Consider the following 22,519-nt stretch of genomic DNA (forward strand, 5'->3'; position numbering starts at 1 on the left):
TAAAATTCCTTGTTATGTTTGAATGAGTGCCTTTTTTCAGGGTGTGCAGTATTGGAATCCACTCTATATAGAGGAAGGACAGTGAGTCACTACTAAGAGCCCTGTTTTGTTTTCATACACTCACATTTTTGTGTGTGAAGACAGTTCTGTCCTACCTTTCCTGCTGGGTGTGGTTGGTCAATGATGCCCACCCTAGAACTGTATTCACTCCAGCTACTCCCAGTTTCCATGTTTCTTTGTGTACCCCAAGTCATGGTATTCTGTATGTAGCTTTTTAGCCTGTGGCTTTTGTGAGGTGCCTGTCCCTGTTCCAGAAGGTCCTCTGTTCATACTCCTTAGGCCAGTGGTAGCAAACCTGTGGCTAGCATGCTACAGAAGGCTGTTTATAACATTGAAAGCTCTAAAAGGTTCCTTAGCACTGCCCTAGGCTGTGGCAACAGTCTAAGTCATAGCACTTCCCTGATCCCACTGGCTGATAGGGAAGGCAAACAGACTACTGAGCATTGTCATGCTGGCAATAAAATGCAATGAGTCAAGCAATCTACTGAATTTAATGCCAGCACTATCAGACCCAACCCTTCTGGAAAGGACACATGACCGGCCTGGCTTCTCCCCACGGAGGGCAGGACTTCCATGTCCTTCCTGGCCTGAGCTTAAGCTTCTCAGTGGTCTGTATCTATCCCATGCACTCTCCATAACTATCTCTTGCAACCACCTCCCCCTCAGTCCCTGTGGTAGAGTGACCTCAAAAACCCTAAAGTGTAGTTGTTCTGTGACTTCTGATTGCCAGAGTGTCTCAGTCTTAAGCAATTAAGACTTCCCAAAATGACTGCTGGTCAATCATTCAAGTATGGCAGACACTGTACTGGATTTCTTCTCCAACTCTAGCCTATCATATGGAAGGAGTTACTTTCAGAGTAAAACCTCATGCTGTTTTGGAACTTTACAATAACTGTGGGTTTTTCTTAGGGTTAGCACTACCAGCCTAGTTTATTGTTTTTCCTGGGGGTTGCTGAACCTCTCCAGGCTTACCTTGCATTAGTGGAGACAGGTCTTCCTCCCTAGGAGCCAGTGTTAGCGTTCCAGACTGCTTTGTTCTTTTCTCAGCATCGTTTTTCACATTCACCATTTTCTCTTTAGTTTCTGGTTTTTCTGTCAGTTCCTTCTTGATTTTAGGAGTTCTGCTACTTTTTTTCTTCTCAAAGTAGTTGCTTTCCAGGTGTCTTGATTCTAGGTCCTGGAGTAGATGCATTTTGCTGCCAGTCTTTACCATATTTAATTTCTAAATTAACCATCTTAACCATTTTTAAGTATCCAATTCAGTGTCATTAAGTACATTCACATTGTTACGCTGTCATCGCCACTGTTCATCCACAGAACTTTTTCCATCTTGTAAGATCACATTAACATACCACATCATATCCATTGGGATGGTTATTTTTAAAGCTTAGAAATACTACATACTGGTATTGGATATGATGAAATTGGAACCCCAGAGCCCTTGAGTTGTATGAATGTAAACTGCTACTGCCATTATGGAAAACAGCATGATAGTCCCTCAAAAAATTAAAAATAGTTTGCATTGAATCTCTTCCCCCTTGCAAAATATGTGAAACTAGGGAGGAGTGTGGGGCAAAAAGGTAATGGAAAGGAAATTATTAAAGTATGTTATGTACATGTACAAATCTGCCAGAGTGAAACCCATTAATCTGTATAACAAATGTGCACTGCTACAAAAAGGGGGTGGGGGAATTAAAATAAGAAATAGAAATAACTTATGATCCAGCAATTCCACTTCTGGATATATACCCAAAGAACTGAAAGTAAGGACTCGAGGACAAATTTGCACACAGGTTTACAGAAGCCAATAGTCTCAATACCCAAAAATGAGAAGCAGCCAAATGTTGATAAACAAATGAATAGATAAACTCAGTGTGGTATATGCATATAATGGAATATTATTCCTCCTTAGAAAGAAACAATATCCTTTGTAAAGGCTACAACTTGGATGAATCTTGACAGAATGAAGTAAAATGTGCTCTTTACAAAAGGAAAAATATTGAGCAAGTCTCCTCATACAGTGTACCTAGAGTGGTCAAACTCACCTGTTTTTTCTTTAGTTACCTGTGTATTTGGTGTCATATCCAAAAAGTTATTGCCAAATCCAGCATTTTGAAGCTTATCCCCTATGGGTTTTTTTTTGGTAGGAGTTTTATAGTTACATTTAGGTATGTGATCCATTTTGAATAAATTTTTGTATGTAGTGTAAATTAAGAATTAAATTTATTCTTTTATATATGACCTTCAGTTTCCTGACATCATTTGTTGAAGAGTGTTCTTTTTCCTTTGGGTGGTGTATTAGCTTTCCATTGCTGTAACAAATTCCTGAGATAATTAACTTATAAAAAGAAAAGATTTATTTTGGCTCACAAGTTTGGAGTTTTCAGTATATGATGGGTTGACCCTGTTGGTTTTGGGCCTGTAGTGAAGCAGCACATCATGGTAGGGAGAACATGGGTAATTGAGCAAAACTGTTGACTTCCTGGCAGAGAAGTAAAATAGAGAGGAGGAAAGGGCCAGGGTTTCACTAGCCCCCTTCAAAGGAATACCTCCAGTGACTAGAAGACAGCCCACTAGTCCCCACCTCTCAGTTTCCAGCACCTCAAATAGTGCCAAGTTGGAGACCAAGCCTTTGATACATAGGCCTTTGAAGAAATTCAGGATTCAAGCTATAGCAAGTGGATTTGATATCCATCTCATATTCAGCCATATACATAGGGGTTTATTTCTGGTCTATTCTGTTCTATTGGTCTATATGTCTGTCTTTGTTCAGTACTACTGTTGTGCCCAGATTATGAAGTCCCAAAGACCACCAGGAGGCCGTTTCCGATGTAAGCACATGAGGGTCATTTATTCAAGCTTAAGCAGGGACTCTGAATTGTCACCGACACAGCGAATTGAGATTGAGAGCCCCGAGTTCCAAATTAGCAGGGTTTTTATTGAGATTACAGCAAGCTTCGGTCATTAGCAGCCATATGATTGGTTAACATTTAGCAAGTATGAAGTGTAGAATTTTGATTGGCTAGGCTCATTGGGGGTTGAAGGGGATTACATATAGGTTTTTACAAGAAAAATGGGGACAAAGGTTAGTGGTCTACTGTCACGTACTGATGGTCAGCAGACATCTTGACTAATGGTCATGACCACCTTGTGTGGATAGTCAGCACGTTAACAGATTGTCCTATAGATAGTGGGCCCGGGACACTTGTTTCTAGGGCAAACAGATGGCTGAGTAATGAGCTTAGGAATCTTGAGTTACAGATCATGTCTTTTGTCCCAGATTAAGCACATTTAATCATTAATTTGGAAGAACAAAGGAGACTGCTCCATTTTGGACAAAATGGAGTCATTCCGGTCTCACATTAGCAAAATGGAGTCACTTTTGGTCTCATACTACACTTTTGTTACTAAGTCTTTGTAGTGAGTTTTGAAATCAAAATATGTAAGGCTTTACTGTTTAATATTATTTTATTTTTTTTCCACTCTAATCTTTATTATCGTTTGTTCTTTGGGGAGGGTTGCTCTCCTTTTTGGAGTTTTTAAGGCAGTAGATTAAATTACTGAATTGCGATCTTTTTCTTTTTAAGATGGGGTGTTACTATATTGCCCAGGCTGGCCCCAAACTCATGGGATCAAGCAATCCTGCCTCAGCCTCCTGAGCTACACCTGACTTTTATGTTTCTTATTTTTTAATGTAAGCATTTATAGGTACCAAGTGATCTCAAGATATTTTCTCATTTTGCTTTATTTCTTTGATCCATTGGTTATTTAAAAGTGTACAATTTAATTTCCACATACTTGTGAATTTCCCTAATTCCTATCTTTTCTTTTTTCCTTCCTTCCTCTCTTCTTCCTTCTTCCCTCCCTCCCGCCTCCCTCCCTCTTCCCTTCTTTCTTCCATCAAACCTGAGGCCTCACATTTGCTAGGCAAGCCCTCTACCGCTGAGCTACATCCGCAGTCCTCTTATCACTGTCTTCTAATTTCGTCCCACTGTGGTCAGTCTTGGGCACATGCACAAGTACCCTGGAATGACAGTGCTTTTAACAGAGCTCTCATTTCTTTCTTTCCCTCATCTGTCTAAGGTGTGTGCTTGTTTCAGTATCATAACCTACTCATTAAGCTCCAATAATACTAGCCTAATTTCTCTATTGTTTTTGTCAGTGCCCTGAGGCATAAATTGCTCAGCCGTCTGATTGAACTAAATTCAGGTAAGGATATTTTGTGAGGCCAATCTTTGAGGTTTGATCTGTCCCTAGGAGGTCTCTACTTAGTTGTCACTTCCTTGGTTCTCCCTGAAGAGCTAGCCAACCTGTCTTTACTTTCTTTTTGTTCTTGGATAAGAGGAACTGTTGTTCTGTTGGACACTTTTAGGACTGGACTTCCTCATACTTTGTTTCAATAATCAGTTTCTTTGGGGAGACCTTGCAGCTCTCTTTTCTTGCAGTGCTGATGTTGATGTATCCTGCTTTAAATTTTTTTCCTCCATACCCTATATCCAGCATCTCTATCTATAATCATCTTCTGATATGGCTGTTTTGTTAGATGACTTGAGATGCTCTTGAGTGTGTGCTTGTAATCAATTTTATGTCACAGACTTTGTTTCTTACTCTAACAGACACTTTTTAATCAACTTGAAGTCCCATTCCTGTTAAGTGATTTTTGACTTGATAAAATTTTTTTAATTTTTGAGTAGATTGTGCTTCCACATGTAAAAAAAGTCAGTTACCAAAAAGTATATAATTTTTTTAAAGTTTCCATGAAATCATACAGTATTTGGGATTGTTTCAAAATAATTGAGAAGTAGGGCCGGAGATTTAGCTCAGTGGTTCTGCTGCCTGCCTTGCAAGCGCAAGGACCCGGGTTTGATTCCCGGTACCAAAAAAAAAAATTAAGAAGTGTTTGGCAGTTGTCCCCAAATTAAACAGAATTTATCATCTAACCCCTCATTCTACTCCTAGTTATATACTCAAAAGAACTGAAAACAGGTGCTCAATCAAATGTTTGTATACTCTTGTTCATAACGTCATTACCACAATAGTCACAAGCTCACCTGTTCATCAACTGCTAAATGGATAAACAAATTATAGCATGTTCATATAATGGAAATTATTCTTCTACAAAAAGGAATGAAGTGGGGGGCCTGGGGATTTAGCTCAGTGGTTCCTCCGCCTGTCTTGTAAGCGCAAGGTCCCAAGTTCGATCCCCGGTACCAAAAAAAAAAAGGAATGAGGGCCGTGGATGTAAGTCAGTGGGGCACCACGCTTGCCTGGCAAGCACAATGTATTGGGTTCAATCCCCAGTACCACACAAAAAAATGGAATATTTATACATGCTATATTGTGAATGAACCTTGAAAGCATTATGCTAAGTGAATTGCTAGGTACAAAAAATCCCATTGTTTGATTCCACCTATATGAAATATCCTGAATAAGTAAATCTGTAGAGACAGAACAGAGATTGTTTTTTTAAAATAATCCTCCCACCTGTATCCCCTGATTACTCAGTTCCCCTCTCCAGAAGCATCCACTCAAAGCAGTTTCTTGAATATCCTATCATATGCATACTGTACATTTCGGTGAAAATTATCTTTTTCAATACTATGCACTATACTTTTTTTTTCCCCTCTGATTTTTTGACATAATATCTTGACTTTTGTTTCCTGTTGATATGTAAAAAGCTGCCTTATTCCTTTTAGTGTTTGCATAGTATTTTGTGGTATAAATCTAATGTAAGTCAAGTCAGTCCCTTTCAAAGGGTATATCTTTGAAATTTTGTTGGATATAGGAATATTGCTTTCAGTAGGACTTATACCAATTTATATTCCTACTAACAGTCAGTGATGTCTATTTCTCCATAGTTTATCAACACAGTTGCATCTTCTACAATTCTTAGTTGGAATAGTACGTAATGAATCGTAGATAAAATAGAAATGATTTTCATAAGTCAATTCTTATCATAAGTAAACATAATTTTAAATATTGATAAATGCTACAAAGAAAAAAGCAGGATGAGGTGAGAGAGTAAATGGTAAGTTATCAGGGATGGTGACAAAGGAAGGTGAAATTTGATCTGAGATTTCTCCTTATAGATAAGAACAAGCCAGCTTGGAAATAGGTATAGTACAAGCATTCTAAACAGTACAACAGCTTAACGATTTCAAGGAAAATGAGACCAATATGACTTAGTGCTTAAAAACAAGAGGGAGAATGGAGTAAGAAAAAGCTTAAACAGACACAGTAGCCTTCTGTTTTCTGTTCAAGAGTCCACTGGAATACAGTGGAAGAGTTTTTAAGTAGGGTTGCAATAAAAAACGAATAGAACAATCTCAAATAAATAACCTAATGATGCATCTTAAGGTAGTAGGAGGATGATAAGTAATAGAAGGAAAGGAATTATAAAGATCAGAGCAGAAATTAATGAACTTAAGACTAAAAATAATGCAAAGAATCAGTAAATCAAAGAGTTGGTTCTTTGAAAGGATGAAAAGGGAATCTGGGGATGGAGTAGATGGGAGGGAGGGTAGGGAAAGTAATAAGATCTAGATGTTATATGTATTATATATGTACCATTTTCCCCATAATGAATGTATTTACTGTGTATCACAAAAACATACCAATGATAGTTGAGGAAAAGACCCACTTTTTTTTCACTTTTTTTTTTGTACTAGGGATCGAACTCACTCACGACCTCACACTTGCCAGCCAGGCACTGTGCCACTGAGCTACATCCCCAGCCCACCCCCCTTTTATTTTTACTTTCTAACTTCTCAAAGATCAGGATGTATCTTGTAATCATTATCAGTCAGATAGAAATCATGCTATAGTTGTCATTTGCTGTTCACACATGCACAAGCAGATTGCCAGAATCAGACTTTGCAGAACAAATGTCACAGCTTGGGAAGAAAATTGTGGAGACACTACTAAGAGCGCTGTTTTAACCTTCAAAAACCAATAATGTGGGAGAAGAAAGTGAACCATCCATATTATGGCCTTTCCTAAAGCAGGACCAAAAATACAGTTGACCCTTGGCATCTACCCTTGGGGGATTAGATTACAAAATTCACAGGTGCCAAAGACCTTTATATAAAATGACATAGTTTTTGCATATAACCTATACACATCCCCCTGTATACAGATGCTCCTCCACTCAGGATGAGGTTTTGTTCTGATAAACCCATCATAAACTCAAAAGATCTTAAGTTAAATCGTCTTTAAGTTGGGCTTTCTACTTTCAGTCATTTCTAGATTACTTCTAATACCTAATAGAATGAAAATAATATATAAATAGTTGTTACACTATATTGATACTGTTCAGGGAATAATGACAGGGAAAAATATCTGTATGTATTCTGTACAGACAACCATTGATGCTAGGTGAACAGTGCTCAAACATAAAGTGCTGAAAGGAAACAGGATGTGTGAAATGGTGGGATGCTATAGTGGGATACAGCAGCACAGCAAATTCAAGGTTTGCTTTTTGGAATTATTTCCCAAATTTTCTTCTCTTTTATGGTAGTAGGGATTTAACCCATGGCTTAGACATGATCTCACCAAGTTGCTAACTTGCCCAGGCTGGGCTCAAACTTGTAGTCTTCCTGCCTTAGAGTCCCAGAGTGCTGGAATTTCATGCATGCATCACTATGCTGAGTTCAAATATTTTTGTTCTGAGATTGGTTGAATCTGTAGGTGTGCAACCTGTGGACACAGATGATGGAATATAGTTAGCTGTACATAATTGAGACACCAACACTAGTAGCTTTTAGTTCTTTTACAAAACACTGCATCAGGCTAGGAATGTAGCTCAGAGGTAGAGCACTTGCCTAGTATTGCAAGGCCCTGAGTTCAACCAACCCCCAGTGCCATAAAGGAGAAAAAAAGTGCTGCATCATCAACACAGAAAATGATGTGGTATGGAAAAAACAGATACCACACAATTTGAGTAGAAAAGTTCTTCAAAAGCCAAGAAGTGATAGAACAGTTGAACTCTAAATATATTTTAGAAATACTTTCACAAATTTTTTGGTTTATATTTACTATGATATGTTTATTAAAGTGATATATGGAGGGCCAGGGATTTAGCTGAATGGCGCTTCGCCTGCCTTGCAAGTGCAAGGTCCTGAGTTCAATCCCCGGTACCACAAAATAAAAATAAAAAATTTAAAAAATATAAAATGATATATGGTAAACATTGTATCTAAAATAGCTTCAGTCATTATGAAATAAAAATTGTCAGTATTGAAAGGCATTGTACTATAATATTGCAGTGTTTTCTCTTACTGATATTTAATAATGTTACTTCTTAGAATTGATGGATTTTAGGTTCAGTGAAATACAGTAGGTAAAAAAAAAAACACAGTAGATGATAAAGCCAGGGAATAGATAAGTAAAGATTTAGAGCTTCATAGAATCTATTATGTACACTGCCTCTTTACCAGACATTCTCTTTATCCTTCAAGACTGAATTCAGAGATCACATTCCTCAGAAAAAGCCTTTTCTAACACTGTCCATCTCTATTCTAGTGCCTAAGTACAGAATTTAAAAAAGAGAAAGCCACAGATTAGCTAAATGATGCTTACTTTATTCACTGTGATTTTAGTTTCCCTGTTTTTTGTGCTTCTGGGGAGAAGGAAAAATCAAGCATTATAGTGGACATCTATTCAAAGGAATCCAAGAGTGATGGTAGGAATAAAATTTAGCAATGTGTAAGAGAATGAAGAAGTATCTTTTCTGGTGATTTCTGCTGAGTATTTTCATCCCCCATGTCCCCCACTTCCTTTTTTTTTTAGGAAAGCCCAGAAAAAAGGACAGTAAACGTGAGCTCTATTCAGGTAAATAACTTTATTTTTATCCTGGTCAGGGATTTCCCTTAAGATAATTTTATTAAAAGACTTTATACTTTTTTCTAAATCTTAAGTGTGATGCCTCTACAGTGTGGAAGTGTAATATTTGCCTCCTGTGTTCATTTCAGTGTCTTTTACATGAATTTATTGGCACACACCTAGTTCATTCTTCTCTCAGATATAGCTCTTCATAGTTTGACTCTTGCTGTCCTGACCATGCATTGTCACAGTGTTTAGTAGTACCAGCTATATGTCTACAAAATGTAACTGTACTGTGACTCATTTAACAAAATTGTATACAATTGTCTCAATATTATAGAAACTCCTGCTATGTACATATTTATTTTAGAGAGTAATACAATAATGTCTGCTCCTGTGTTACATATTTTAGGTGTTAAACTTCTAGAGTATGGGAGTGTTGGCACATATCCATTTCATAGTACTTCATTCAGTTGAACAGGTTTAGTTTTGTTTTTGTTTTGCCAACATAATGAAAGAGATATTTAGCTTTTGGACTTTGGGTGTATTCTGATTTGTTTCCTAGTGATTAACTTCCAATTATGATCTTCTGAGTTAACTCTTGTGCATCAAGGATGATATGTACTTTTCCTAGGAAAAGAAAACGAAGTACAGAATAAGTATACATATTCAATAAGTAATTTTCCTTTTTCTGTGCCTGCAGGGGAAGAAATGGAACTGGTATTTGGACTATTTATTTTCAGAAGGGTTGCAAGGCTTGAAATTTTTCATAAGAAGAAGTATTCATCATTCTTCTGTCCCCTGATCAGAAAGCATAACCACAGTGATGAACATTAAATAATGAAAGTTGGCATAAAACAAATTGATCATGCTGGACTAAATCCTTCCTCATTGCTGGAGAGGCCAACCAGCTCAACTTGAGTTTCCGTATTTAATTCACTAACAAAGTACAATCTTCAAGGAGAGCTCAGACTGGCCTTTTGACTGTGGCTCAAGAGAACCCTGGTGTGGCTAACTTATTTTTCAAGAGTTAAATTTTTAGCCTATTTGTGAAAAATTGCCTCTTCATCATCAAGCTCTGCCTTCCACCAAATATTACATGAAGAGACACATATGCTTTGTGATGAAATTTTTTCCATTTTTGTGTACTATAAGCTGCACTGATGACAGAGAGCAGATATGGTAGTATACAGTGGTAATCCACAAACATACTCATTCATGCAAAATATTCTGCTGACTTAGTGAAAGCTCTATGGATATTGTCATTTTTCTTATATGAACGGTACCAAGACCAAATTAATATATTACAATATATATGACTCTAAGAACCTAAAGTAGCTGATGGATTCCTAAGTCTTTACTGGTAGCAATTTAAAGAGGGAAGGAAGGGAAGAGAATTATAGGAATAATCAAGGTATTTCTGTTTATACTGGTTTGATTTTTATGGAAATGCTCTATTTTATCTGTGTATCTGGATATATCTAGTTTTTAAATATTTAAACCTATATAATTTAACTTTACTTGCAGAAGTACTTCTGAAGCTTTTTTAAATTTTCATAATAGAATATATTGTGTAAAATTTGCTATAAAATTTTCCTTCAGTGCTACTGATTAACTTTTAATAAAATTCATATTATTTGAGAGGGATAAAGCTGAATTTATCTTTGCTTTAAGGGCCCATTCTTGTGTTTCTTTTTCTCCCCTCCATTCAAGCAAAAACAATATTATTAGGTATTTTGAGACTAGAAATCCCATTTGTTGGTTTAATCGATATTAAGTTCCTTACTGTGTGCCAGGTATTCTTCTGTGTGCTGGTTATCCAGCTGTGACTAACACAAAGTACCCACTTTATGGCGTATGCATTCCAGTGAAGAAGACAGACAGTCAGAATATAAGTAAGTATATATCAGGTGCAATGAAGAAAAATGAGGGGGTAAGGACATGTGGAGAAGGTTTGTTGCTTGAGCAAAGGTGGTTGTAGAAGGCCTGTTTGAAGAGGTATCATAGGTAGAGACCCTAATGAAGTAAATGTATACATGTTACTATTTGGAGAAATAGCACTCTGAGCAGTGTTAAAGGCAAGTGAAGAGGCCCTAAAATGACAGCATATATGGTACATTTGAGCAATAGCAGGGAAGCCAGTGAGATTAACATAGTGATTAAGAAGAGTGGAAAGAAATTGAATAGGGAAGACAAACAGACTGGTTGAGGAGTGTCCTTATAGCCTGGCATGGGTATGTAAATGGAAACCATTAGTGAGACTGAGAAGAGGAGTGGCATAATTTGACTCACCTGTATGAAATGTGGAGCTGTAGTATAAAAGTTAAGATTGGAGAAAACTGAAAGATGGGGGAAGCAGAGAGACCAGTTAGCTTATGTTCCAGTCTTAGGCTAGTGTCCTAACTGATGAGGAAATGGTTAGATAATAGATTCGGGGTCTATTTTGAAGGTGGTTAAGTTAGGATCTGCTGATAGGTTGGATATGAGTAGAAGGAAAAAGAAGAATAAAGGATTATTCCTAGATTTTTTTCCATTAAGATTATTGGTACATTTTTGGTATAAAATACAGTTACATACATCATTGGGATCTTGTACCTTTACATGATGTATCTTGGTTCCTTTTTTTTTCCCTTTCCCTTGCCCTCCCTTCACCCCCTCCACCCTTCCCTATTTGCAAAGACTTTGTTTCCATTTTTTTCCTTTTCTCATATTTTTTCTTTTCCCTTTTTCCCTTTCCCCTACCCCTCCCACTTCCCCTGCACCTTTAGACCTTTTCTTCCTGTTACACAATATCAATTATACATTTTTTAAATTACAGTATCAAGATCTAGGAGACATTACCACAGATATTACAAAATTTAAAAGGATATAGAAAGCATATTTCAAAAATCTGTTTTGAAATAAATTTGCCAACTTCTAAGAAGTACCTTTGAAGACAAATTAATGAAACTAACTCTGGAGGAAATATAAAATTTGAATAGCACCTATTAAAGAAAGTATATTCCTAGCTTGAAAACCTACCTATATGACAACAGCAGGCTCATATACATTTTAACTGATAAATTATATCAAACAATTAAAGCAGAAAAAAGAAGGAACACTTCTCCCCTCATTTTAGGAACTCAACATTGTGCTAATAATAAAAATGGATAAAGATAATAGAAGAAAAAAGTATGAACATAGATAGAAATTTGTTTAAGAAAACAAACTCTTAGAAGTCAGATCTGGCAGTATGTAGAAAGTGGTTTTGTTATAGGGATGGCAGCGTTGGTTCAGCATTGGAAGATCCACCCCCAAATGTCATCATTTAAACAGAGGAAAGGAAAAAGCCATATGATCCTGTCACTAGTTGGAGAAAAAGTATTGGACTAAATTTTACAGCTGTTCATGGTAAAAGCTGTCAGGAGCCTAGAAGTAGAACAGAACCTTCTCAACAGATTAAAGACATGTACTCCATACTTCCAGTGAGAATGCCTTATATGAATGGGGAAGATACAATGCTTTCTCCTTAAGGTGGGGAACAAGGGCAGATATGCTTAGTCTTTATCTGTCCATTAAACTTTGAAACCTAGTCCCCACCAAAATAGTCTGGCAATAAAATGACACAACTAGGATAGGATTGGCACTGCAGAAGCAAAATCTTTATATGTAGATGAAATGATCATCTACAGAGAAAATACTAAGAAATCTGTAGGAGCCCCTAGAACTTGTACTTGAATTTAGCAGGATTAGAAAACACAAGGTATATATAAAAATTCAGGTCTGTGTATACTTGCTATAAATGAAGAATTGGATATTGAAATTTAAAAGTTATGTAGGCGTACAAAGGACCTAGAAAAGTTAAAAACAAAAACAGAAACAGTGTTGGAAGACGTTTAGTACCTAATTTTAAGACTTCTTCTAAAGCTACAGTAATCAAGGCAGTGTTGGTGTAAGGAAAGACATATAGATCATTTGAATAAAACAATCTAGAAATAGAACCACACATGTCCACTGAGTTTTGAAAGATTATTTAACATTAGCATTTTATAGAATATGAACTCAATTCAAGAGCCGAGGAAGAGAGTGTTTTCAGCAAACAGCACTAGAACACCTGGTATCCGTATATAAAATATTAACCTCAACCCTTTATTTCCATACATGAAAATAACTTGAAGGGATCTATGAACTTAAATATGAAAGCCTAAAAGTATAAAACTTTAAGAAGAAATTATAAGGGAAAATATTTATGAATTCAGGGTAGGCAAGAACTACCTAGTATACAAAAGACGTGATGTATAAAAGAAAAAAATTGATAAATGAGATTCCATCAAAATTTAGAACTTTAAATGACATCATTAAAACGAAAAGTAGTCCTTAAACAGACCATATTTACAATGCATATAACCTATGACCAGAATATATAAAGAAGTCTTAGAGCTCATTAATAGACAACCCAATTAAAAAGTAGCCATAAGAAGATGATAATTAGCCAGTATAGCACAAGGAAATGTGTGCAACTCTAGAATCAGAAAAATACTAATCTATACAATAACAAGATTGAATTATACACTCATTAGGGAGATGAAGTTAAAAGTTTTAAAAGCCTTGTCATGACTTTTTCTTTTTGTTGGGTTCTCCCCCTTTACATTTAATTTCTTGTCATGCCAGATGGGTTCATTCTGCTTTGCATCCTGGGATTGTGATCCTCAATGTCTGTTCCTAGAATATTGTGTAAAATTTTTTGGAGTGCTGGTTTGGTATTCACAAAGTTCCTAAGGTGCTCTTTGTCATGAAAGTATCTTATTTCTCCATCAATTTTGAAAGAGTTTTTTGCAGGGTACATCAATCTGGGTTGGAGGCTGTTTTCTTTAGGGCTTGAAATACATCCCTCCAAGCTCTTCTTGCCTTGAGGGTTTGCATTGAGAAGTCTGCTGTGATTCTGATGGGCTTTCCTTTGTATGTGATTTGTTTCTTTTCTCTCACTGCTTGTAGAATTTTATTCTTCTGTTGGATTTCTGGAATCCTAACTATTACATGCCTATGTGTAGATTTTTTTTGATGAAGGCTATTTGGAGTCCTATATGCCTCACTTATCTGTATGTCAAGTTCTTTTCCCCTCCTTGGGAAGTTTTTTGTCATCACTTCTGTTATCAGTTTTTTTATTTCATCTGCACTCTCTCCTCTTTCTTCAATGACTCCAATCAGTCTTATGTTATTCTTTGCATCGTCTAGCAGCTGCTGGATTGATTTCTCGTGTTCCTTTACAATTTTAAAGCAATTTTTCTTTTCCTATTCACTAATTGCAATCTTATCTTCTATATATGAAATTCTATCCTCACATTGGTTCATTCTGCTGCACAGACTTTCAATGCGAGTTTTTAATCTCCTGGAAATCTGCTTGCATCTGTTTTATGGATTCCATTTGTTTCCTATGTTGGGATTCCATCGTGTTCCTCAGATCCTCTATTTTTTTTATCTGTGTCCTCCCTAGATTTATTAATCATGTCTTGCACCATGAGCAAAATCTTTGCTGTTATCTGAGTAATTATTTCTGATTTCATTTTTGCCAGATCCTGTTTTGTTGGCAGTTCGGAGAGTCCAGGTGGTTGAGTATCAGATTGTTCCATCTCGTTTCCCTTTGGGGTTGCTGTAGGTGATCCAGAAATCTGTTTTTGAGACTTGTTTACATGTCTTCTCATTTCCATGGGTGGGGGGGTGCTTCTGGCGCCCCCTCGGCTCACCTTCTCTGCCCTAGGAGCGTGGGATGGCAGTGGGGGAGCTTCCTTCCAGGTGCTGGGACCAGCTCAGCTTCTTTGCCCTAGGAGCTTGTGATGGCAGCGGGGGAGCTTCCTTCCAGGTGCTGAGACCAGCTCAGCTTCTCTGCCCTAGGAGCTTGGGATGGTGGCGGGGGAGCTTCCTTCTGGGTGCTGGGACCGGCTCAGCTTCTCTGCCCTAGCATTCCTAGATTTTTGACCTGTCCAAGAGACATGAGGCACACTGGAGGAAGAACACATTTGTAGAGGTATGGAATTGAGTTCTATTGTGTGAGGTGGGATGTATTCAAGTGGCAATGGGATATCTATGTCTGGACTTCAGGGTACAATTTAAGACTGGACAATTTAATTTGGGAATAATGAGGGAATAACCATGTCATTGGATGAAATCACCTAGTGCAGCTAGAGAAGATAGTAGCAAAAGACCAAGCCCTGGGATATGCCAACATAAAGAAGTAGAGGAAGGCCAGGGATTTAGCTCAGTGGCACTGTGGCTGCCGCACAAGCACAAGGTCCTGAGTTCAATTCCTGTTACTGAAAAAAAAAAAGTAGAGGAAGAAAGGAAAAACCAGTAAATGACTGTGAAGGACTTGCCAGCAAGCTAGAAGAAAAATCAGGAGACTAGTATGCTAGAAGCTAGGAAGTATTTCAAAAATAAAAGTCATTTCCTCATGTTCTCACCATTTACATGAGGAAGTTTAAAAAGTTATCTCATATAAGTAGAGAGTAGAATAGTGGTTACCAGAAGCCGGGAAGAATAGAGAAAGGTTGGAGAGAAGATAACAGGTATAGAAGTCTCATTGAATAGGAGGAATTAGCATCATGTGTTTAAAAAGAGCTACTAGAGATGATTTTGAATGTTTCCCAACAAAAAGAAATGATAAATGTTTGAGATGATGTGTATGCCCATTTACCCTTCTCTGATCGTTGCACATTACATATATGTATAGAGATATCATAATGTACCCCATAAATATCTTCCACTATGTGTCAGTTAATTTTTGAAGTTAAATAATAAAATCAGAAATTCAGTTCCTCTAAAACAAGAGTGTTTAATGGTGAGGAATATTGTCTGTTACTTGGAAAATAGAAGCTTTGGGCCTTTTGAAATAAATGTGATAGCTCCCTCAATCAGTAACCTTTCCCATTTGGAAACTTCTCTGTGTTTTTAAGTTAATACTCCAAATAGTTTTCCATATTATTTTTCAGAAAATGATGTTTTTGTCCTTAAGATCACTTTGAACTTTTAATTGTGAGAAGGTATTTAATTTTTGTGCTGTTCTCCATGAAATTCCACCCCTAAAAATCATCAAATCATTGAAGAAACTTTTGAAATTAAATTCATTTTTCAGCAGAAAAAATTTTCCTTAGGTTTGTCTTTTTGTTCAGTAATGCTTCCCTAGGTTTGGGGGCAGGGGGTTGTCCATATTTCTCCTCCCTTTGTCAGTTTATTAACCCACTTCAGATTAGATATATTGTTGTGCATGTATCTGTTCTGGAAATTCTTTATGGCAAAATCCAAAGATTCAAACAAGAATTGCTATTTTGTTTAGTGCAAAAGATATCTGAAAAGAAAGGGAAAGAAAATAGAAAATTTGGTTTATTATTGTACAAAAAGAATTCTTTACCCCATGTTTGTGGAAAATTTTTGGCATTACTAATATTGACTTATGTTCAGTACTAAAGTTGCTATTCAGTTTCTAACATTTTATTTTCCTTTGTATGTCTTTTCCTTCCTGTTGGCCTTGGAATTGATCTGGAAATAAAAGTAGATAAGTCTGTGGCATCCTATGTAATTTTTATTACCATAGTAAAAAATTTCTCTAAAATTGGTATTATATTTTAAAGATGTCTTTTTAGTTGATGTTACCTTTCCTTTTGTTTAAACTATTAGTTTTTTAAAAATATACAGCACCTATATTTTGGTCATGTAAAAGGTCTTTTTGGTTTTTGAGATAGGGTCTTGCCATGTAGCTCAGGTTGGCCTTGAACTCACTATGTAGCCAAGACTGGTCTCAAACTGCAACAGTCCTCCTGCCTCAGCCTCCTGAGTGCTGGGAATAAAAGCACATACATCACCATACCCGATGATGTAAAACGTCGTATTTCTCATAAAGATGGGCAACAATGTTGTATACATTGTTGACTTGAATGACCAATGCTTTATTTTCATAATATTCAGAAAATGATATTTTTCTAAGGGACATAATAGTACATGTGAACTAAAATCTGCTTTTAAGCATAAAAAAAAAAAACTTATTCAGCTTGCCAGAAAGGGTATCAACATACCTCACTATATTTGGTGTACAGAGCTAAAGGATAGATCTCAGAGTCCTTCACTGTTTCTGGTTTATATTATTAATGAATTGTATGACCTTAGAAAAGTCAGTTAACTACATTGCCTCCTGATTTTTCTTTTGGTAAAATTTAGACTTGAATGTCTGTCTTTCCAAAGTTTTGCATATAAAATTATAAACCATTGATAAAATTTCATTAAAAAGCCAAAGGGGAGAAAAGATACAAAACTGACTCCTTCTATATAAGTATAACTTATAGAAATGCAGTTGAACACTATCCTAGAAGGTAGTAACTCACTGAGATTTTTTTTTTTTTTTGGTACCGGGGATCGAACTCAGGTCCTTGCGCTTGTGCAGCAGGCGGCGAAACCACTGAACTAAATCCCCAGCCCCTAACTGAGATAATTTTTATTTTCTGTAATTTACCTTCCTGGCTAAACAGGTTGCCTGAGCCTTTCTGGACAAAGTGCAGAAGGTATGATTAAATGAACAACTATTGACATCCTAGTCATTTATGAGTATTCCAGTCCTAGATACAATGACGCAGTATTACCTATGAAATTGAACAAGACTGAATGTTTTGTATGCTGTACTTTTCCCCTTGTATCTATTATTTATAGACAACTTTCTGTTACCTGGAGTAATGAGGGAGAAGATAATATATATATTTAAATCTGCCATTCCAGCTTTTAAAAATTAGAAATGAATCATTTTTCTATTATCAGCTTTCTAGACTAAGTTAAATCCCAAATTTGATCACCATTTTTTGAATAATCAGTTGAAACTTTTAATGGGGAAGAGTTCTAGATGGCATACAAGGAGCTCAGTGAAATTTCTTACCAGAGAAATATATTTGTTTTATTGGTCAGAATTAGCAAAGGCAATCATTTAAGGCCTCTGAAGAGTGATGAGAGGATCTACAACAAATTGAGAATCATTTATTCAAAATTTGCAGAACTCAGTAACAATCGTATGTGCCTATTTTAGTTACTTTTCTTGTTAAAGGAGGAAAGGTTTATTTCAGCTTACAATTTGTAGAGGCTTTGGTCCATAGTTAGCTCACTCCATGGCAGAGGGGCATCATGGAGGAGAAACAGTCTGTGGCATGGCAGGCCAAAAAGCAGCAAGCGGCAACCTCCCTTTCCCTTTTATTCCATTCAGGCTACAAGCTTATTTTTTGGTACCACCCATTCCACAGGTTGAGGCTTCCTGTTATTCACACACAGAACGATGCTAAACCAATCAGTAGACTAATTTAGTTATCACGCACCGAAAATCCATATTTATACACCCTAGATCCAGCCACCACTGAAAAGCCCCACCTGTAAGTACATGAAGCTTTGGGAGGACATTGAGATTCAGGCCATAGCAGAGCCTATAACATCTGAGCCAGAGGCTGCACTCATTTCCTCACCCAGCTCCATGTTGCCAAATGACTTGTGGAAGACCTGAGCCAGTACACTTGGCAGCAAATAGCAGTTCCCATTCCGCCCAGATACTGCTTCATACTCTAGGAATTCTACCAAGGAGAGGTTCAGAGCAAGCCTCAAAGACTGGCCAAACCCTAATCTTGCCTGAGAGGCCTGACTTCCTTTGGATTGTGGAGGAACTTAGGTTTCCAGGATATTGTTTATAGCAATAACTAGGTAGCAGTCCGTGAAGGCAAACAGCATAATATGGTACCAAAAGAGAAAGAGCAGCCAAAATTTTAACAAGGAGCTCAGAGAAACAGACAGCAAAAGAAAGCTTGGTAAAATCATGGTTATACCTGGTGATGTAGCAGAATGTGCATATAACTAAGGTTACACTTTCTTAGGAACAGGTTGGTGAGGGAACTGCTTTGCTATTACAGTAGTCCCTTGCCAAATGTGGAGCAAACTTGTAAACTCTGATGTGTGAAAGCAGTCCCCATGCCACAGAACAGACAGTAAAGAATGAAAACCTTATTGACACAGGGACTTAAGCACAACTTCTCATCAGTCAGTGGCTTACTGTTAACTATTCTGATCTGAAGGTCACCTTTAGGAAGCCAAATATAAAGGTAAAAACAAGGAAACATGAATAGTGATATTAGAGGCACACACTTAGAGGGAACAGACTTCATAGACTTAATTCACCCAAGGTACCAAACAACAAAGCGACCAAAGAACAGTGACAAATCCTAGACCAGGGAGATTCTGTTTAGTTCGACAAAATGTTAGAAGACATGTTAAAATAATGGGAATGTGTGACCCATATACAGGAAAAAAGACAATAAAAATTGCCTTTTAGGAGGACCAGATATTGAACTTAGAGAATGAGGACTTCAAAGCCGCTATTATAAATATGTTCAAAGAACATGAAGAAACCACATTTAAATAAAAGGAAGATTCGATGACTACATATCAATAAAGGATAAGAGTACACAAATATACTTATCACTTCCATACAAAGAAATGAAAGTCTGGGTTTGGAAAACAGCAACAGAAAACCAACAGGGCCTTAGAAAAATGTGAGACACTATTAAACACACAAACAGACTCAAGAAAAAGAGAAAGGGCCGGGTGTGGTGTCACACGCTCATGATTGCGGCTCATGATTGCCGCAGGTTCAAGGCCAGCCAGCACTACATAGTTCAAGGCCAGCCTGAACTACAGCCTGTCTCAAACAATCATTAAAAAATAAAATTCAAATGGAAATGCAGGGGACCCTGAAAAGCCAAAACGATATTTTAAAATCCAAAAGTTTGATGAGTCACACTTCCTCCTTTCGGTACTCATTGCAAAGTTACACTAATCAAGATAATATTGTTGCTGACATAAGGATAAACATAGATCAGTGAAATGGAGTTGAGAATCCAGAAATAAGCCCATATATCTAGAATCAATTTGATTTTCAACAAGGGTGCCAAAACAGTTCAATGGGGGAAAAGAATAATCTTTTTGACAAATGGTGCTGGAACAACTAGATATCCCCATGTAAAAGAGTCTGATTGAACCCCTATATCACACTATATACAAAAATTAACTCAAAATGAATTAAAATATAAGATATAAAACTCATTAAAAAATTGGAATACATTTTAGTGACCTTAGATCAGGCAGTGAGTAATGAAGGCACATGATACAAGAAAAAGTGACTTGAAATTTATCAAAATTAAAACCTTTTTTGTTTCAAATGACAACACTGCAAACATGAAATGAAAACAATGGGAAAAGATACTGCAAATCATATATCTGATAATCAGCTTTTATCCAGAATATATAACAAACTATTACAACTCAATAATTTAAAAAATCTAATTAAAAAATGGCCCAAAGATCTCAATAGATGTTTCTCCCAAGAAAGATGTGAATGAATAATAACATTAAAGATACTCAACATCATTAGTCATTAAGTAAATTCAAATCAAAACCACAGTGAGCTACAACTTCACATCCTATAGGATAGCTATATAAAGAAGACAATATCAAGGATTGATGGCAATGTGGAAAAATTAAAATACATTGCTGGCCCCATTGTAAATGGTGCAACTAATTTGGAATAAAGTTTGGTAGAGCTTCAAAATTTTAAACATGGAGTTACTATGTGACCCACAATTACATTCCTGGATCTATACTTCACAGAAATGAAAACATGTCCTCACAAAAAATTGAAAATTATAGCAACATTATTTTTAATCATCAAAAGGAGGAAACAACCCCAATGTTAAAATGATTAATAAATAAAATGTGTTCTATGTAATGGAATACTGTTTGGAAAAAAAAAGTGATGCAGAGCACAACATGGACAAACTTCAAGTTGCTTTGTAAAGTCACAAAAGATCCCATATTGTATGATCCTGTTTATATGAAAATTGTAAGCAAATCTGTAAAGACAAAAAGTAGTTAGGGGCTTATGACTGATGAGGAAGCAGGTTCCTTTTTTGAGATGATTAAAGTTTTAAACTCTAAATATAATGTTAAAACCATTGAAGTGTACATTATAGATGGATAAACTTTGCTATGTAATTTATATCAATAAAGCTGCTTAAAAACTTGTAAAAATTATTTCAGGTCCTGCTTTTGGAAAAGGATGAGATGAGTAATCTTAGAGATCTCATGTTTGTATGGTGATCATCTTAACTGCATAATAACAGACACAGACATTTAGAAAAACTATGATTATAAAATCATTTTCTATCTCACTTGTCTTCTTTTTTTTTTTCCCACCCCTCCTTACCTCACCTCTTTTGGTGGTACTGAAGATTGTAGTCAGGGCCTTTACAGTGAGCTAAATCTCCACCCCTTTTTTTATTTTTTACTTGAGGTAGGGTCTCACTAAATTGTACAGGCTGGGCTCATACTTGTGATCTTCCTACCTGAGCCTCCCAGAGTGTTGAGATAACAGGTGTGCACCACCTCGCCTAGCTCATTAACAGTATTTGCTTTTCTTATATGCCAGGCCTTGCCCTCTTTCAGGCTAGGAAGTTTGGAATATGCTAAGAAAATTGTATGTGTATTTACACAGCTATCAAGTAGGAATTCTTAAAGGTGAATATCAGATTTATGTGTTTATTGAGACATTTTAGAGTCAGTAGGGAAAAGAACACTGGAATAATTTTCTAAGATACATATAAATGGAAATAGATTACAAATTTGTGTGGAGCTGAAAATCACTGTAATATTCCTCTTTAAAAAGTTTTTAACTGGGCCAGGGATTTAGCTCAGTGGCTCCGCCACCTGCCTAGCAAGTGCAAGGTCCCGAGTTCAATCCCTGGTACCAAAAAAAGGTTTTGACCAAACAGGCATAGAGGGCGGCAGTATGACACGGGACAAAGCTGAGCCAGCCACGGGAATTATGCAAGGAGGAGACTGCTACAATTGAAGCCACCCCTGTGCAACCAGCTGAATTGCCTCAAGCTTAAAGAATTGGTCCTCCAATCAATAATGAGTGCTAGAACAGGGGGGAGATGCTGTTTTCTCAACCTGCATCTGAACAGTCACATGATATGTTAATGCCTATAGACAATGAAATATCAATCACCCAAACTGCACTAGAGTTGAGCCCACAGAGTTTTGTGATGGAAGAAGAGGAAAAAGAAGATAATCAGATTCTAAAGGGGGTCAAGACCCTGGGTTAATTACACAGATTAAATTTCTCAGCCTCAGGAACTTTCTTCAAAGAAGTCAACTTGCTATGGGTGCTATGACCTACTTGAAAGAAGCAAGAACTGTAGGAGGATGTGTATTTCCACAAATGGAAATACATCTCAAATTTCAGAATGTTTTAACAAAAACTAGTGACCACTTCCCTACTGTGTGCAAGACCCTGGGCCAATCCCCAGTGCTTAGTGACAGAAAATTCAATGTCCTAACCTTGAGCAATTTGGATGGTATGTGTCTGGTCATGTAATCTGGTCAGTATCATGCCAGAGGACATGACATAACCTGGCCACCACCTCCCCCAGCTTGGCCAGGTAGGAAACTGCCTCCTTTGGGAAAAGCTGTTACAGACAAACTTGGCGCCAGCAAGAAAGGCCATCATGTCCCAGTCCTCAGTTCCAAGAAACATCTGTACTGCTGACCAATCTGAGGAGCACAGACTGCCCTGTCTTTGCCCACAGAC

General features: G+C 36.9%; 1 protein-coding gene and 1 pseudogene across 2 annotated transcripts in view; both read left to right on the top strand.

The window, feature by feature from the left end:
- Cenpi (centromere protein I) overlaps positions 1-10,527 on the top strand; it is a 105,620-nt gene extending 95,093 nt beyond the window's left edge. For both annotated transcript variants that reach the window (XM_013068424.3, XM_087196666.1), the window contains 2 exons: positions 8,848-8,889; positions 9,584-10,527. In XM_013068424.3, coding sequence (XP_012923878.2) covers positions 8,848-8,889; positions 9,584-9,685 — 144 coding nt within the window. In that variant the 3' untranslated portion in view covers positions 9,686-10,527. The remainder of the gene's footprint in view (positions 1-8,847; positions 8,890-9,583) is intronic.
- Positions 10,528-10,737: 210 nt separating this feature from the next.
- On the top strand, positions 10,738-22,034 carry LOC101699836 (snRNA-activating protein complex subunit 5 pseudogene; annotated as a pseudogene).
- Positions 22,035-22,519: the final 485 nt, after the last annotated feature.

The sequence above is a fragment of the Heterocephalus glaber genome, unplaced genomic scaffold (genome assembly GCF_053883595.1).
Source record: "Heterocephalus glaber isolate CG9 unplaced genomic scaffold, H.glaber_assembly_v1.0 deba00001613, whole genome shotgun sequence".
NCBI classification, from domain to species: domain Eukaryota; kingdom Metazoa; phylum Chordata; class Mammalia; order Rodentia; family Bathyergidae; genus Heterocephalus; species Heterocephalus glaber.